Source organism: Pseudoliparis swirei, chromosome 13, assembly GCF_029220125.1.
Source record: "Pseudoliparis swirei isolate HS2019 ecotype Mariana Trench chromosome 13, NWPU_hadal_v1, whole genome shotgun sequence".
Classification (NCBI taxonomy): Eukaryota; Metazoa; Chordata; class Actinopteri; order Perciformes; family Liparidae; genus Pseudoliparis; species Pseudoliparis swirei.
The window spans coordinates 17,632,709-17,650,561 of NC_079400.1; the positions used below are offsets into that span (position 1 = coordinate 17,632,709).

At 48.4% G+C, this 17,853-nt stretch overlaps 2 protein-coding genes across 12 annotated transcripts in view; one reads left to right on the forward strand and one right to left on the reverse strand.

Moving 5' to 3' along the window:
• The window catches only part of grid2ipb (glutamate receptor, ionotropic, delta 2 (Grid2) interacting protein, b), a 34,582-nt gene extending 27,774 nt beyond the window's left edge, over window positions 1-6,808 (forward strand). For 4 of the 8 annotated variants that reach the window (XM_056429702.1, XM_056429698.1, XM_056429700.1 and 1 more), the window contains 8 exons: window positions 355-444; window positions 2,897-3,093; window positions 3,184-3,339; window positions 3,432-3,518; window positions 3,606-3,735; window positions 3,891-4,009; window positions 4,875-5,039; window positions 5,740-6,808. In XM_056429702.1, the coding sequence (XP_056285677.1) occupies window positions 355-444; window positions 2,897-3,093; window positions 3,184-3,339; window positions 3,432-3,518; window positions 3,606-3,735; window positions 3,891-4,009; window positions 4,875-5,039; window positions 5,740-5,811 (1,016 nt within the window). In that variant the 3' untranslated portion in view covers window positions 5,812-6,808. Of the gene's footprint in view, window positions 1-70; window positions 333-354; window positions 445-2,896; window positions 3,094-3,183; window positions 3,340-3,431; window positions 3,519-3,605; window positions 3,736-3,858; window positions 4,010-4,874; window positions 5,040-5,739 lie in introns of those variants that run through there. The other 4 variants (XM_056429699.1, XM_056429706.1, XM_056429704.1 and 1 more) reach the window with 3 other exon arrangements.
• A 489-nt stretch (window positions 6,809-7,297) lies between these two features.
• arhgap17a (Rho GTPase activating protein 17a) overlaps window positions 7,298-17,853 on the reverse strand; it is a 28,272-nt gene continuing 17,716 nt past the window's right edge. For all 4 annotated transcript variants that reach the window (XM_056429734.1, XM_056429733.1, XM_056429735.1 and 1 more), the window contains 10 exons: window positions 17,509-17,620; window positions 17,122-17,203; window positions 16,938-17,018; window positions 16,703-16,816; window positions 16,503-16,594; window positions 15,764-15,899; window positions 15,402-15,638; window positions 10,786-10,925; window positions 10,155-10,661; window positions 7,298-9,069 (listed from right to left, as the gene is read on the reverse strand). In XM_056429734.1, coding sequence (XP_056285709.1) covers window positions 8,909-9,069; window positions 10,155-10,661; window positions 10,786-10,925; window positions 15,402-15,638; window positions 15,764-15,899; window positions 16,503-16,594; window positions 16,703-16,816; window positions 16,938-17,018; window positions 17,122-17,203; window positions 17,509-17,620 — 1,662 coding nt within the window. In that variant the 3' untranslated portion in view covers window positions 7,298-8,908. The remainder of the gene's footprint in view (window positions 9,070-10,154; window positions 10,662-10,785; window positions 10,926-15,401; window positions 15,639-15,763; window positions 15,900-16,502; window positions 16,595-16,702; window positions 16,817-16,937; window positions 17,019-17,121; window positions 17,204-17,508; window positions 17,621-17,853) is intronic.

The window sequence follows — 17,853 nt, forward strand, 5'->3', positions numbered from 1 at the left end:
GGGAGAGAGAAAATGAAAATACATGTGTTGCATCTATTGACGTCCCCTGTTTCTGTTTGTACCTTCACAGTTGTGGTGTTCTGCATCCACCTGTCCATCAGATCCATTCTCCATAAGGCACCATACCCCCCCGCTCCCTCTCAGAGACCCGTAATAACACAGCTCTGCCGAAAGAAACACACACACACACACACACACACAGAGCGCTATGACTTATCGTAGACGTACGTTTCGGCCTCTGGTGACTCACAGAGCAGAGCTGTGTTATTAACCCATCAGTGTGAGTGTGTGAGACCCCCCCCCCCCCCCCGGTGCCTGGAGAACACGTCCTCACACTGTTGTTAATATTACCAGTGTCTCCTCCAGAGCCGGCCTTCTTGCCCGAGAACTTAAAAAAGAAAGACGTGGTGGAGATCCTGTCTCACAAGAAAGCCTACAACGCCTGTGAGTACCACAAACACACGGCCGACCGCCACACCTGAGGGTCAGGTGTGTGAGACGTTCGGCCAAACGAACGCGCGCGCATAACGGTGTGTTTAGATTTTGCCGAACTGACTCGATATATAACCCTTAAAAATGTCAAACACCGAGGTTGTCGTCGTCCTTCGGCTCGACGCTCGTCTGCACACTTTGTTTAATGCAAGTACAAATTCACACGACTGTCACCGAGAAACGTGGTATTCCAAAAACATCAGACGCCATCCGTACGGGATAATGCGAGGGTACATCAGAGTGTAGCGCAGCATGTCAGGAGAGACTCCAAGACAACAACAACAACAACAATGACGACGACGACGACGGCAACAACGAACTCTGTTACCCAATAAAAAGTGAGGAATTTACAAACACTATGCAATGTCCACTTCAGGTAACACTCCTACGTCGGAGCTTTGTCCCACTTCTATTCAAAGTGTCTGTGCAGAGAAACACGTTGTTGTTGATGTGGGTGACCTCATGTAAACAAACATTATGTTTATGTGTATCACTACTAAAAGGTGAACTGTGTTGAAGGTGATTTGTAATTTGTTTATTTTTTATTGCAGTATATTGTTCTTCAAATGTGTCTTAACTAATTCAGGCTAACTTGCTGTTATCAGGCTTTAATTACCCCTCTTGATTCCCCATACAACTAATTTGGTTCTTTATCGTCAATGAGCGCTCTTATTTTGAAAAAAGGAAAACCCTGGTTGGTGTTAATATGACTTGCTGACCATGCGAGTGCCGGTGGGTGAGGTCGGCTGCGGGGCAGTGAACACATGGATTGTGTTGTTCCTGGTGTTGTCGTCGTCTCCGTTGTGCTGCACGATGTTCCCACACTTTCACCACCGTTAAACATTTGGATGTTAAGTTCAGTCGCTGCATGACAGGCGACGTGAAAGAGAAGCATGTTGCTCAAATGAAACGGCTTGAACTGCACAATTATTCAACTTTCTGCATTTAATCAATGAAATGCCAAATTATATTTCTAACGGTCAGAATTTCTTTCTTTTTTTTTGCTCACGCTATATTTTGTTGTACATTTTTTAATTAGATTTCTGTATATTTGATCTCTTTTATTGTGAAAGAAAATAAACGGCCCATCGTCGGATCATGATTTCTCAATAACCAGCATGTTCTCGTCTAAAATCACAATTATTATTGTTATTATTAACACTCTTCCATCATAACTCTATCAGAAAGAGCCATGTGTGTCTGTAAATGAGTTATTGATCACCAGCTGACTGTCAATAATCCTGTACCTGCTGTATTAGTTTCTGTAAGATGTCTTTCTTGCTGCCATGTTTCTCTTATTCCATATTAAGAGTCCCGATACCGACTGTCGTCATCCTCTCCTCCTTTTCTTCTTCTTCTTCTTGTGATTAAGAGAATAAATGTCCGTGTTCTCATGATGAAAATGTGTCTTCACTTGCTGATCCAAAAACAACAAAACGGTTCCACTTCATGATTCATAATGAAATATAATGAAAGTGTGGGAATGTTGTGAAGCACATGCAGAACACATGAACACGTGGAGTGACACGTTTATGACGTTGGATCTCTTGCCCCAGTGCATGCTGGGTAGCTTCCCAACACACCTCCCTCATTTTACTGCAATCACAGCACTCATAACTGCTGTGCATGCTCTAAACTCTCCTAATGTTGCCTTCATTTCAAAATAAGAGCGTACTGTTATCACCCGATCAGCACAAATCATAGATTTGATTGAAGACAGTTTAACTCGTTTTACCTTGATTTCAAAATAAGAGCGCTAGTCCAAGATAAGGTCATCCTTAAACTGAGCTCAAAGAACAACATTAGATCTGATATTCTTTGATGACATTGTATTTAAATGTGTTCACAGCATTACATAATGAACCATTCTATTTTGAATTGCAAAAGTTATTAAAGTTTAGTAATAAACATTATGAGGTAAAGAAAAAAGGTCTGTCGTTGGAAGTCAAACACATTATTAAATACAAGTGAAATGCTCATTTATTTAATGTATTTAAGTTTCTGTTGAACATTAAACGTACATTTTGGGATATTTATTCCTCAGTGATGATATCTTAACTTCTTTGGCTGCATGTGTGAATAACAACAAATAAAAAGTAAAATTTAAATCTAAATTTTGGCAAAAGCCATTAAAGACTATATTAAATGACACTGGATGACGGGTTTACTTTTATTAATAAATATTACCTGTTTTACAAGTGAGTTAAAAAAAATCTCCAGCTTTATCCTGTTTATTTGGGATTTAATAATTAATCTGACGCCACAGAAAACCTCGTGAGAAATGTGAATCACACGTGGTGGAAAATCACACAGCATCCGAAGGGTTATGAAAGGTTTCATCGGCAACCTGTTGACCCTCTTGACAATTCCTCTTCCTCACCTTCCTCCTCCTCCTCCTCTGCAGCCATCCTCATCGCCCACCTGAAGCTCTCGGCCGGCGAGCTGCGTCAGGTCCTGATGGACTTGACCACCGACCGGCTGGAGCCGGCTCACATCAAGCAGCTGCTGCTCTACGCGCCGGACGAGGACGAGGTCCAACAGTACGAGCGCTTCGAACAGGACCCGGCCAAACTGAGCGAGCCCGACCGGTTCATCTACCAGGTACACGGAGCAAAGAACACACACACACACCCCCGGGGCCCGGAGTTGGACCGATCCAAGACTGATTGTTTCTTTCCGTGGTCGTTTCAGATGCTGACGGTGCCCGAGTATAAAACCCGCCTGCGAAGCCTCCACCTGAAGACCACCCTGCAGGAGAGGACGGAGGAGATGAAGGTGGCGTACGACTACATCTACAAGGCCTCCGTGGAGCTGAAGAGCAGCAAGAAACTCGCCAAGATCCTGGAGGTGACCATCCAGAGGAGAGAGGGGGGAGAAGAATGAAGCGCGTTGGCTTTAATGTTCACGGCGCTCATTGAGATGTTTTCTCTGGCCCTCAGTTTGTCCTCGCCATGGGGAATTACCTGAACAACGGGCAGCCCAAGAGCCACCGGACCACCAGCTTCAAGATCAACTTCCTCGCCGAGGTCCAGCCGTCCCACGCTCATCGTCAATGTGTTTTTGGGGGGAGGATTCTGCTCATTTCATTCCTTTTGCTTTTCTATCTCTCGCAGCTCAGCACGACCAAGACGGTGGACGGGAAGTCCACCTTCCTCCACATCCTGGCCAAGTCCCTGTGCCAACACTTCCCCGAGCTGCTCGACTTCTCCAGAGACCTCACGACGGTGCCGCTGGCCGCCAAGGGTACGGTGGCCTCACGAGGTCCTCCCAAAAATAATTCACTCGGCAGCAAAGTTCATGCCGCTCGTCTCAAACCTGATTTTGCCGCGGTTTTTTTTACGGTCATCCACCCACTCGTGGTGTTAGTAACGACCGTGTGTCCGTGTCGCCGTGTGCAGTGAACCAGAGGGCCGTCACGGCGGAGCTGAGCGACCTCGGCGCCACCATCCTGGACATCAGGAAGGCCTGTCTGAAGATCCCGCCCACCTCCGAGGACCACTTTGCCTCCGTCATGAGCGTACGCTAACCGCTTTAAATAGATAATGCACACATCAAACGTAAAGGGGTTCATACAGGCGGTCACGGAAGCTGACATTCTGTGTCATGGAAGGTTTTTTGGGAAATTGTGTGCTTCGCTTTTCTTGAGCGTGAGTCGGGCAGATCAGAAACGACTTAGCTTAGCTTAGCATACAGACTGAAACGGGGGGTAAACCGCTTGCATGGATCTGTACAAAGTTATGGAGAACTTCCTACCCGCTCCTCGTTAACACGTTATATCTTGTTTGTTTTCATTCGTATCAAAACTGAAGTGTAAAAGCATCAACTATAAAAATGAAAAACACAGACAAATGAAACAAGATATATAACGTGTCAGCCTGTATGCTAAGCTAAGCTAACTGTCCCTTGACTTCATATTTAAGAGAAGAAAATGTGAGTTTCACAATGTCTTTTAACTATTCTTATATTTTTTATGCGTTGATTTCATTTTCATGCAAATTAATGCTAATTATTTTAGAAACTGTAATATTGTCGGGCTGTAAAAGCCTCATTGGACAATTAAACATCCTAAGACAAGTTTGTTTTGCTTATATTAAAGTCTTAAATAAATCCAGTTCGGCACGTGATGAATACATTTATTAACGTTAGATGTTGTATTTGAAAAACAAAATCGTGAAAATGAAAGAAACCGGCCGATGTATCCAGTGTCACACTGAAAACTACATTTCCCACAATGCAGTTCGGTGACATCTTTACTTAGATCTGCATGCACACATCTTTCCAACACCTAGTCCGTATAAAACGGGCCACGGGAGACGTTGTCCAGTGTTCACTGACTTTGACGCGTACTAATCGCTCTCCATGTGTGACCTTTGACCCCTCAGAGCTTCTTGGAGAACAGCCACCCTGCCATCCAGTCTCTGGAGTCCCTGCAGACCCAGGCCATGGAGGAGTTCTCCAAGGTGGCGTCCTTCTTCGGCGAGGACGGCATGTCGGCCAACACGGAGTCCTTCTTCGGCATCTTCGCCGAGTTCATGTGCAAGTTTGAGGTAATAAAGTTTTGCGGCGTGCTATTTAAACACATTATATATAAATGTTTGACATTTTTATGGAATATTTATGACTTTTTTATTTTTTAAATCACTTTATATATATACAGGACTGTCTCAGAAAATTAGAATAAAAACTCAAATATCCTATCTCTAAATATTAGAATATCATGCAGTCGCACCTGGATGGAGTCCTGTATATTATATATTTTGATATTTCATTATAAAATGTTTTTGGCATATTGTACAATAAGTTTTTATGACAGTTTTCTTAATTATATTTTATGGCATACAATACAATGACATATATTCAACATATCAATATGACCTTTTTTTTCTTTTTTTACATTTGTTGACATTTCTTGAACAATATGCTATATATATTTTAAATATGTTTTGGGTTGCTTATACCATGACTTTTTATGTTTTGACATACTATAATATTCCATTTTTCATAAATGTGTTAAACTACACCATGTGATTCTTTACCACATACAACGACTTCTTCATCATTTAATGTCTTAACATTCTATGAATTGACCTTAACATTTATATTACATACCATACGATGACGTTTTCTACGACACGCCAGCTATAAATCGATTAAGCTGTAAAGTCCGTGGAATAACAAACTGTGCTCCATGAAGATGAAGATGTGGAACTGAGGATTAATCACATGGTTCTGGGTTCTGTCTCACAGAGAGCGCTCACGGAGACCCAGAGCCCAGACAACCCCCGGAGCCCCAGACTGTCCTCCCCTCCGGCCTGGTGACGGGGGACGGCCAAACCGACACAACCAAAGTGCCAAGAACACACACAGAGACACACACACACACACACACACACACACACACACACACAGACCACATCTGCTCAAGCAGAACCGGATGAAAATGCACTGGATTAATCTGTAGATGACGACAGCTAACGAGCGAGTTGTATTAATGGTATTCCAGGTGTGCACCGACAACTCAAACAGTCCGTACATCGTTCACATCTGTAATACACACATTACTACAGTAGACAGTGAAGACGGCTCCAGCGCATCTCGATGCTGCATTACAGGGAGGTAATAAAAAAACAACTGGTCTACGTTTAAATACACGACAGTATAAAGTTTATATTTTCTATCAGATCATATTGAAAAAATTGTAAAGATTAAGCGTAGATGTAGACTGACGAGTTAACGAGAAGCAAGTGTCGTCTAGTTGACGCGTTTCCATACATTATAAGTAATATATATATAAATATAGATTTATTTATATATTATATATATATTCATAATTATACATATATGTATATGTATATATAATATATATATATACTCCAAATTCAGAGGTATTTCAACTCAACATAAAGTATTTAAGGGAGGGATTTATTTTTCCACAATTTAAATGTCCTCACTTGTTCGACCAGTAAAACCAGTTAAGAGCTTTAGACCAGGTCGTCCTCTGGACTCCATCGTGACCGTAAGCCAATGAAATCTCTCCGATCCGGCGCGCTGCACGTGGACTGGGACGGCCTCCTTTTTTGTCAGCAGCCAATCGGGCTGCAGCGTTGAGATTCTTTCGCCCGGCATGGATTCATTCAGACATTATTCAGACCACAGAGAGGAACTTAAACTCCATCCGCAGGAGAGGAACTCCGGCTCGAAAAGCAGCTTTATTGTGGCGAGCCGAGCGCGTCGGGCTGATGTCAAGAGTCTCGAGCGTTATTGAACACGGATCATAAACAAAATGATGCATGTGGAGAATAAAATGTAACTGGTAGTTTCCTGCTTCTCCATGGTGACGCCTCGACTCATCCAACGTATGCAGAGCACCTGTCGCTGTGTTGTAAATATTTAAAGAACTATTGTCGAGTGTAAACTTTCAGTTTTTGCTATGCACAGCTCATCGTTTATTTTATTTTTCTTATTCAAGTCTCATCTGAAACGTACCATATGTGTTCACCACGTGGCTGGTCTGGTGAAACGATGCAGTCCTGGCTGCTGTTGCCGTGGTAACGGTGCATCGTGCACAAACATTGCATGTCGGTGTGTTCAGGTGTGCAGCTGGTAGCATTTCCCCTTCCTGGATATATTTAGGTTTAAAGTAAATACAGTTGTGTTGGGTTATTTATTGGCTGCCTTTTTTAATCGTTTTATATGTTTAACGTTTTAAGTTTAAGCTTTCAAATGAAGAAACATGCGTAAAAGTAAAAAATAAATAATTTAAAAACTGCCGTTATTGGTTGACCACAAACACACAAAGCATCCGTAAGATTTAAATAGTTTCTTCATATACTTTATTTTGTCTTTGGAGAAGGTGAATAACCGAGCGTACACATGTATCTATTCCAAAGCTTAAAAATGCAGCGTCATCATTTCTAGTTCCGTGTTCCGGAGCTTTAGATACGAGCGGTGCGTTCAAACGCGCCGACGCAACTCGTGTTCTGCAGCATCCGAGACTTTCTCCACCGGTTCCACGTCGGGTCAGCTCGACCATCCGAGGCCTTAAAAAGCAACAACAACAAAACTTGCACAGAAAATACAACAAAAAGCATTTTTTAAATCTTTTACCCTTAAAAAAAAAGAGAAAAAGTCCAACACCAGTTCATAACTGATGGCAGCAGCGTGCGCTCAGCTCAGTGGGAAAGACGGGAAAATATAAGCAATAAAAAATAAAAATAAACCTCTCAACCACTTCTAAGAAACCACTCATTAGAAGTGCAACGTCAGCCGTTTGTGCATCTTCATGATCAACAGTGTGTTGAACTCCAGATCACAGGAGGCAGAATACTGACATTTAAATACACACACACACACACACACACGCCTCCTGCTGCATCGAGTGTTTCAGTATTTCCTGAAACACTCGATACTTCCTGGAAATACTGCGGCACCCGGAGCCGAGAGCGTCTCCTCCACACGGTCAATACAGTCGTTACACGTTCTGGAAGGATCCATAAGGCATGATTTACATTTAAAGACGCCGTTAATGACGTCAAAGCCACGGGGAATGTGTGTTTCTTCTTCTTTTTTAAAAATCGTTAAATAAATACAGGATAATAGGATTTTGGGGAAGTTTCCATACAAAGAAAATCAAGTGTTTGAGACGACTGGAAACCTGCAGTCACCAGCTACACTTAAAGCAACAGTTTTGGTTTCCCCCCCCTCCCCCCCCCACATGCTGTAGACATGATGTCATTGCTTGTTCTAAGGCCTTTTTTTTTTTTTTTACATTAAGAAAACATACGAGCCCTTACACCAAATCCAAGCGAGTCCGGCCTCCCCCGGGTCGTCTTGCTCGTCACAGCCGCTGCTCCTCTGCCGTGTGATTGTCGGTTAACGTTGCGCAGCAGAAAGATAACCGCTGCATTACACGGCCGAGGCTTCGGGTTCAGGAAGTAAACAACGACTTCACCGGCTGGAGACGAAGAGCGGCCTGAAGGAGGCGGGGAGGTCAATTATGGTGGTCTGCCCGACGACAACGAGCGGCAATTATCAATTCATCCGCTCTTTATCCTTTTCCACTTATTTGCTCTATAAAATACTGAAAAATGCAAACTTACAATTTCCCAAAAACATAATTTTTAAAATATATATTTGCTTAAAAATTGCATTAATTGATGATCAAAGTCTTTGCAGAAGTAGGTTCCCGGTTAAAAAGCTGCGGATGCAACGGACCGTGACATCATCGGCTACAACTGGCACACGCGAAGGTGATCTGGTCAACGTGATCCACCATCAGTGGGCCAGGGGGGGCTCTGGGTCCCAGTTAAGTCCTCTATGCTGGCCAGACTGGGAGGACTGGGCTGCAGGGATGTGCAAGAAAACATGAGGTGTGTAGGACGAGAGGAGGAGGTGCACGGGGGTCATCGCCTCCTCCTTATAGGACGGTGCTCTCAGAGTCCAGGTCACAGTCTTTGGAAGGAGGCAGGTAGATGAAGGAGGTGGAGGAGGAAGAGGAGGAGGAGGTCGCCGGCTGCAGGTCCACAGCGAACTCTGGGACCAGAGCCCGACTCGGCCCTCTGAACGACAGCACCGGGTCTGGAGGGACAGAAAGAGGACGGGAGTCACGCTGAAGGCCTTCACGGTCAGAGCAGCACGGAAGAGTTACAGAATAACAAACAAACAAAGTTAGAATCTACTCGAGTCACGCAGAACGTTACAAAACCTTAAAGATAAACGCAGGGGGCGTGATCACTAACATGCGGAGCGTCGTCCCCGGAGGATGAAAACATTTGAAGTGGTGGCGATCCGTCTAATGCAGCCGGTCAGATTTTCCATAGATTAATAAAAATGGCGGTCGGCAGACGGGCGGACCGTCGGCCAGCAGGGGGCGCTGTTCCACCAGCAGACATGTGAAGTGTGGCAGAGCAGTTTCCACTTCCTGAGAGAGAGCAGGTCGTACATGCACTTAACGTGCACGTCATCTTCAGCTGGGATCTGAGCGACGAGACGATGACGAGTGATTTGGGTTTCATGATCAAAATAGATTTGTCTGAGTATTATAATAAAGTGAAGTGAAATAATGCAGCAGTAAAGTATTTCACATCATAATTTTACGCCATAACAAACATCATATAATGTGTTGTGGCAATAAGCAATGCCATTAAAGTCAGTGTAGTACGTCATCATTTAGTTAGCCATAAAAACACTTCCTGTAAATAAAAGAAGGAATGTGTCGCGCTATGATGTCATAGAAATGTATTAAAAAAGAAATGTCATAAAAAACATTGAAAAATAATTTTCAGAAAGGGCGTAAAAAGACTAGTAAATCGTGAAGGGGGGGGGGGGGGGCTTCGGTCCTGCAGGTGAAACCTGTTCTCAGCTCTGAACCCGAGGCGTTAATATTAATAATGATGACGAGTGACTCGTGGCGACCGACACCCTGATGAAGACGTGTCGGGTTGCATAACGGCGGTCCTCTTAGACGCTTGGATTGGGTTTGTGAGCCAGCCGGCACCGCGTGACCGTCGTGCATCAGGAGGTTCTGATGGAGGCGGCAGGCAGAACTATTCTAGGGGGGACCACAAGGGGGCGCGTGCTGCTCAGGAAAAGGTTCAAACACAAACCTGCAGAGGTCACAACATGAAACACGGTTAGAGTCGAGATGGAGCGACGCCACCCACCTCTCGTCTTGTAGGCGGCGGCGCAGATCCCGTTGGAGTCGCCGGCCGAGGGCTGGGGGGGCGGCGGGACGCCGGGCCGGTTCCGGGGTTTGGGGACGGGCCGCGGCCGGGAGAGGGAGCCCGTCTGGAAGGGGGACGGAGGAGCGGCGTCCGGGATGCCGGCGGAAGGCGGAGGAGGAGGGGTGTCCGGAGGGGACGGGGTGCCCGGAGGCGAGGGGTCCGAGCTCCGGCGGCCCCCGGCGGGCTGCGGCGGAGGGCTGGCCTGCGACGGGGGCTCCGGGGGCGGGTGGCTGGGCGCTTGGATCGGGGGCTGGTTGCTGGAGTGGCGCCGGGGCGTGGCGCACGGCTGTAAGGTGGGGGAGGTGGGCGTGGCGGGCGAGGGGCCGGACAAAAGTCTGGGGGCGGGGCTGAGGGACTGGGACGAGGGGGCGTGGCTACAAGGCTGGATGGGAGGCGGGATCATCGGCTTGGGAGGGGCGGGGGGGGCGGGGGCCTGCTTCTTGGTGCCTGGAACATGACGACAGCAAAAATGTAAATAAAATAAACGGTCACCGTTTGATCTCAAGAGCGTGTGACGTTTAAGTGATGGACTCGTGTGTGTGTGTGTGTGTGTGAGACCACACAGACTCACCACGACGCAACATACGCGGGCTGGGCCCCCCCATGGATCCAGCCCCGGGGGTCCCGGTGCCCAGCGGCACCGCGGCGTGGCCCCCTCCTCCGGAGCCGTTCCTCTGGAGCAGAGGCGTGGGGTCCCGATGCTTCGGGTGACTTTAGAGACAAGGGGGGGGGAGAAAGTCTTAGAAAACTGGGGGAAGTGGAGAGGCCCCGAGAGGAGTGACCGCTAGCCGGATGACAGCAGCCATTGTTGTGCTGCGTCTGTGGGCTGAAGTCCGGCTGCATAGCTGAGACGCCTGAGAGGCTTATTGATCCAAATCACTGGACTTCAAGACGCCCATCAGACCTCTCAGAGAACACACTAATGTCTTCCCGTGATGTGTGTGTGTGTGTCTCACACAGGGTGGCTGTGAAGCGTCTAGTGCAGTAGTGCTTGTAGTTAGTGCATGCTGCATGTTGCATGCTGCATGTTGCATGCTGCATGTTGCATGCTGCCCTCTGCTTGCAACTCTCTGCTTTCAGCTACCGCCGCTGGCTAGCTCCCTCATAGGGGGTGAAAAGAGGAGCCGAGAGCTGAGCCTCCTCTGCCAGTACATAGCCTCTCCACCACCAAGACTCCTGCAGTGCCTCCTCGTGGCCACACATGGTAACTGGGTACCCTGCGGTCCCAGGCTAAACTGCAGGGGATCTCGGAGCAGCAGTGGGCCCCAGAGATGCGGTGTGCAGGCCCACCACAAGGTGGACACGCCCTGGCACCCATCAACCACTGCCCCAGCTATGGGCAAATAGTCCCACTGCCTTGTGGGTTAGCCTCTTGAGGCAGGGCTAAGGGAGCAGACCCCGACAGAAAAGCAATGCGCTGGCGGTGCGCAATAGGCGGGCCTAAACACAGCCAGGACCCGGCAGCCTCCTGCAGCCAGGATGGGGAACTGGTCGTCCTGGGCTCACCCATGCCATCAGATTTACCTCACCATGGCGAAGATAGTGCTACTGGGGATAGCGCGCCTCCAACGGCACTCTAAATAATCTCTTTGCGCAGGTATCCACCTCTGACCACGGTGAATACTCTGGATCCACATCTGGTTGAAGACTGGCGGCGTTGGGGCAACTGGCGACGGGAGCAGGTTTGAATAGACTGGGAGCTTCTAGTCAGAGCCCTGCAGGGCATTGGTCGCTATCAGCTGGGACTGAGTGGCAGCTGATCTCGGCAGCACCCTGTGTGACTGAGCAGCCCCTATTTAGGGACCACACTGCTCACCTCAATCCGAGGAGGGGCCTAGAAAAGGTGGCCTAAAAAATGCCCACTCAACTCGCACCTGGACAGGATACCGCACCTGTCGGGTCATTCCACTTCTGCGGTCGAAACAGAAGAAAAAAAACCCAAAACCTAAAACTGGCAACATGGAACGTAAGAACCCTCCTGGACTCCTATGGCAGAACCGAAAGACCTCACAGAAGAACAGCACTGATTGCGGCCGAGCTGAGGCGTTACAGCATCGACATCGCCGCACTTTGCGAGACCAGGCTCCTTGATGAAGGGTCGCTGATAGAGGAAGGGTCTGGTTACACCTTCTTCTGGAAAGGCTATCCCCCAGGTGGACAACATCTGCACGGTGTGGGACTGGCCATCAAGAACACACTGCTACCAAGACTCACTGAAACACCTGTGGGCATCAGTGAAAGACTGATGACCCTCCGTATCCCCTGGCGAAGAACCGCTTTGCTACACTTCTTAGTGTGTATGCGCCAACACTGCCATCCGACACTGAGGTTAAAGACTCATTCTATCAGTCACTGGATGAGGCTCTCCACGGATCCCCAAGACCGACAAGATCCTCCTCCTTGGGGACTTCAATGCTCGTGTGGGGCAGAGTGACAGGATATGGAAAGGAGTGCTTGGCAGGCATGGTATTGGTCAGGCCAACTCAAATGGCATGAGATTACTTACTCTCTGCTCTGAGCACAACCTGACCATAACCAACACCATCTTCCAGCAAAAGACCAAATATAAAACATCATGGATGCACCCACGCTCTAAACATTGGCACCTGATTGACTATGTCATCGTGAGACGTTGTGACATCAAAGACGTTCTCATATGCCGGGCCATGAGAGGTGCAGAATGCTGGACAGACCACAGGATGATCGTGGCCAAAGTCCACATGAGCGTACGCCCCCCCATGCGGAGACGTGGGGTCAGTGGGAGACGCTTAGACTGTGCCCGTCTGAAGGATACCAGCACAAGAAATGAGTTCCGATGCTCCCTGGCTGAAAAACTTGAAGAGCTTGAACTCACCTTGAGAGGAGGGAATGACAGACCAGCAGTGGACCGCTATCAGCTCAGCCCTTCATGAAGCAGCAGCCCACACAATCAGCTATAAGACCAAAAACCACCAGGACTGGTTTGACAATAACTCAGACACCATCCGTAACTCACTGAACGTCATGCACAAAGCACACCAGGCAACCCTGAAAAACCCCTCATTGAGCACCGCCAGACAGCAATGGCAGAGGGCGAGGCGTGAAGTGCAAAAGACCCTACGGACAATGCAAAACAAGTGGTGGACAGAGAAGGCACAGGAAATCCAATCTTTCGCTGATAGAAATGATATGCATAACTTTTGCAATGCAGTCAAATCTATCTACGGCCCAACAAACCATCACTCCTGTTAAAACTGCAGATGGGCTCAGAGTCCTAAAAGACCAGAGCAGTATACTGGAGAGGTGGGCTGAACATTTTAATACCCTGCTTCATCAGGACTCTGAAGCAGACCGCACCATCCTGGATCAACTGCCTGAACTTCCACCGATTGACAACCTTAACCAACCCCCGACCTTCCTGGAGGTCCTGTCAGCCGTCCGCTCTCTGAAGAACAACAAGTCTCCTGGCATGGACAATATCCCTGCGGAGCTGCTTAAACATGGTGGTTACCTCTGTACAAGAGCGCTACATCAACACATCACTAAAGTATGGGCTGATGAAAACATCCCACAGCAATGGAGAGATGCCAAAATTGTCACTATATATAAAAACAAAGGTGACAAGACCATCTGTGGCAACCACAGGGTATAGCACTCCTTGCTGTTGCTGGTAAGGTCCTGGCCAAGGTGCTGCTGCAGAGGCTACTCAACAACATCACAGAGGCATTGCTCCCAGAATCACAGTGTGGCTTTAGGAAGAACAGGAGTACAGTCGACATGGTCTTCACAGCCCGGCAGCTTCAGGAAAAGTGCAGGGAGCAACATCAAGACCTGTTTATGGCTTTTGTCGACCTCTCCAAAGCCTTCGACACTGTGCAGAGAGACCTACTGTGGGACATCCTGCTCCGGTTTGGATGCCCTAACAAGTTTGTCAACATCCTCCGACAGTTTCATGATGGTATGAATGCTAGGGTGACAATAGGAGGACAAGAGTCTGCCTCCTTCCCTGTGTGCACAGGGGTCAGGCAGGGGTGTGTACTAGCACCAGTGCTCTTTAACATCTTCCTCCTATGCGTCACCCAGCTTCTCCATAAGGAAATTGAGGACAACAGCGGGGTGACAGTAGTCTATAGGCTCGATGGCAACCTCTTTAACATCAGGAGGCTGCAGGCCACCACCAAGCTGCACAGAGTGAGGGTCCTTGAGCTGCAGCATGCAGATGACTGCGCTCTGGTGGCTCACACTCCACAAGACCTCCAGGCTGTCCTGGATGCAGCTGTGAAGGCTTACAGCAGGATGGGGCTGACCATCAACATCACCAAAACAGAGGTAGTCTGTCAGTGGAGCACCAACATCCCACCCACGCCACCCATCTTCAGCATCAATGATAAGCATCTGTCTGTAGTACCATCATTCAAATACCTCGGGAGTATCCTCTCTGAGGACAATAACATCGACAATGAGGTCCAGAACAGAATCAAACAAGCATCAGCTGCCTTTGGGAGACTCAGGCGCCGGGTCTTTCAAAACAAGAACTTATATCTCCATACAAAAATCTCTGTGTATCAAGCAGTTTGCATCACCACCCTCCTGTACAGTTGTGAAGCCTGGGTCACTTACAGCCGCCATGTAAAGTCCCTAGAGCATTTTCACATCCGCTGTCTCCAGCGAATGCTAGGAATCACTTGGCGTGACCGAGTGCCACACACCGAGATCCTCAGGAGAGCAGGCTGTAGGAGCATGGAGGCCACCATCACCCACGATGGCTGGGGCACGTTATAAGGATGCCCCTCAATCGGCTGCCTCACAAAGTGCTGTATGGCCAGCTCGCCCAAGGCCAGCGCTCTGCTGGAGGGCAGAAGAAGCGCTATAAAGACCAGATAAAAACAGCGCTAAAGAAATGTAAAATCAGACCAGGGGACCTGGAGGGCTTGGCTGCTGACCGTAACACCTGGCGTCAGATGTGCCAAGACGGGACCACAGCACTGGAGGAGGACAGGAGGCAGGAAAGAAGGCAGACAAGAAAAACAACCAAGGTTGCCAGGACCACCACTACTACATACGCATGTCCCACCTGCGACAAGACCTGTGGATCCAGGATAGGACTATACAGCCACCAGAAAACTCACCGCTGAAAGTCAGAAGTGGACGTCATCATCGGCTTCGATGGACAACTACAAGCAAGCAAGTGTGTGTCTCAGCCCTTACCTGAGCTCCTCCGTGTGCTGGGCTAGCAGCTGCTGTGCGGCCACCAGCGCCGCCAGACTCTGCGCCAGGCTTTGCTGGGCGGCGTCGGGCCCCGCCCACTGAGCTGGTGGCTGGGGGGCCGGCCCCGGAGCCTCCACGGGGGGCAACGGAGGCTGGAAGGCGGGCGACGTGTGCTGCTTTCTACCGACGGCGTTACTGCCTCTACGGAGGGTGTGGTCCGAGTGCTTGATAGGGGTGCTACGCAAGGGGGGGGGGGGGGGAGAAATAAAAAGCAGCTAGATTTGATTTTATTTTTTTAAAGTGAGTGAGTAAGGAGTGCGAGGCGGTTTTTAGTGCCGTGTGCAGAGCTGCCGGTGGGTTACTTGTCTTTGCGCGTCGCCGCGTCGCTCTCCGGCCCCACCAGGGTGCCGGGCCTCTTCCTCTCGACGGTGCCACTGTCGTAGTCCAGGTGGTTGGAGGTCGGCATCGCAAACATCCCGGAGACATTGAACTCCACGTCTGGAGAAGAACAAGGGGGGGGGGGGAAACGGACGAGTAAAATCTAAGCTTCATCTCACTTTTTTATTTTGAACAATTAAAACAATAAAATAAATATCCCAACAGAGGTAAATGAATATCAGTGCAATAAGCACCAATACAAATAGCCTCCACCTATATAATATTTTTAAAATGTAAACAAATTAGAATAAATAATTTTGATAAACCAAAACAATAACGAGAAATGTTTCAGCCAAAGCAGTGAGAGTGTAAATCGAAAACGAAGAGTACGCCCATTTATTTTAATAATAATTGTGAAAAGCATCCAATCACGGAGATGCAAAAAAAAAAAAAAAGTATTTAAAAGCTCAACATCCTGGTACTTGACTGACTTCTTCTAACCGGCGGGTTCAAGAGGCTGATACGACATCTGTTCTTCGACGTGTTCGTAGCCCTTCGGGGCTCCAGGAGAACAAACCGCAGTGAGGTGAACACGGCAGCGATTTTAATCTTCGGTTCTCGGGATCTCGGTTACTGCCGACTTGGCGGTTAACATCAGAATCGAACCCCCCCTAAAACGGGCCCTTGGTAACGAGGCGCCGCAGCAGGAACACGTGGCCGTACCCTCGGGGAAGAACCAGTCGGCGTGCTGGATGATGGGCTCCACGATGGCCACCACGTGCACAGAGGTCGCTGCAGCCATTTCAGCCAGACTCCTGGGAGGACACACACACACACACTTACAGGTTTTACACAACCGTACTAACCCCGGTATTACGTTCCCTTCACGCAGTAACACATTCCCCCCACCCCCCCTCTCTCACCCCTCGGTCTTGGCCCACATCAGGTTGGGTCCCAGGACGATGGCGATGTTGCTCGCCGTCATTTTGTTCACCTCGCTGTCCTGAGCCAGTTTGGCTAGAAACTTCACCAGATACCTGTGAGGGGGGGGGGGGGGGGGGGGAGGAGCACAGCTGGAAACGGGCGTCTCATACAAGCGGAGAAGAGAAAGACATCAAAGCGTTCGCCGCCATGACCTTTTCTCTTTGAAGGACTGACCTCAGGTTGCTTTTATTGTTCTTTGGTAGCTTGTCACACACGAGCCAGAGCGCCTGCAGCCTCTTGTCCGGGTCCGACACGCTGGAAGAGATAATGTACGATAAATCATCCCGTCGGTTCTCATGGCGGTGCGGCGACGCATCCATTCAGCACCGACACGTCAAACTAATGTCAGGAGCCTTGCCTGGATGCCTGGATCCATTCATCGTAAAGCTGGTACGTCATGAGAGGTTCAGGGAGTTCCCTCAGGTAGGACTTCAGAGCTCCTGAAACCGCAGATAGATCTTTCATATTTAATCCTCTTTTCCAAAGCAAGCAAACACACCACCTGGGAGAGGCTTCAGAGGGACTCTGTGATACCTATACTTCATTATACAATATAGCGCCGACATCTTTGTGGGGATTACCTAAACGATTCAAAACTTTAAAGCGGCAGGTTTGAGAAAAATGACTCGTAGATTCTGAGAAAACAGAAATAAATACTGGACCTTTAAATACGTTTAAACTGCCCTCGTTTCTAGATTTTAATAAATGATGCCAGAAAACAACGTGACTGTGCTTTGGGACGTACCAGCGACCGCGTGGGGGTCGGAGTAGAACTCCTCCAGCTGCGACGTGGAACAGTCCAGCGCCGCTTTTAGCTTCTTTAGCTTAGACGCACCTGCTGCGATCCGGAGCAGACCCTGACACACACACACACACACACACACACACACACACACACACACAGGAAGACAAATAAACCGCACAGTAAGACACAAGCAGGCATTCGATGTGTTTTCTCATGTTCCTCACACTGTCCCTAGAAGTCCACACAAACACAAACTCCCCCGCCAGCTGCACAATGAAACCGTCAAGCAGGCAAACAAACATGGCCGCCACTCTTTCCTCTGACACAACAACCAGGGCCACCTTC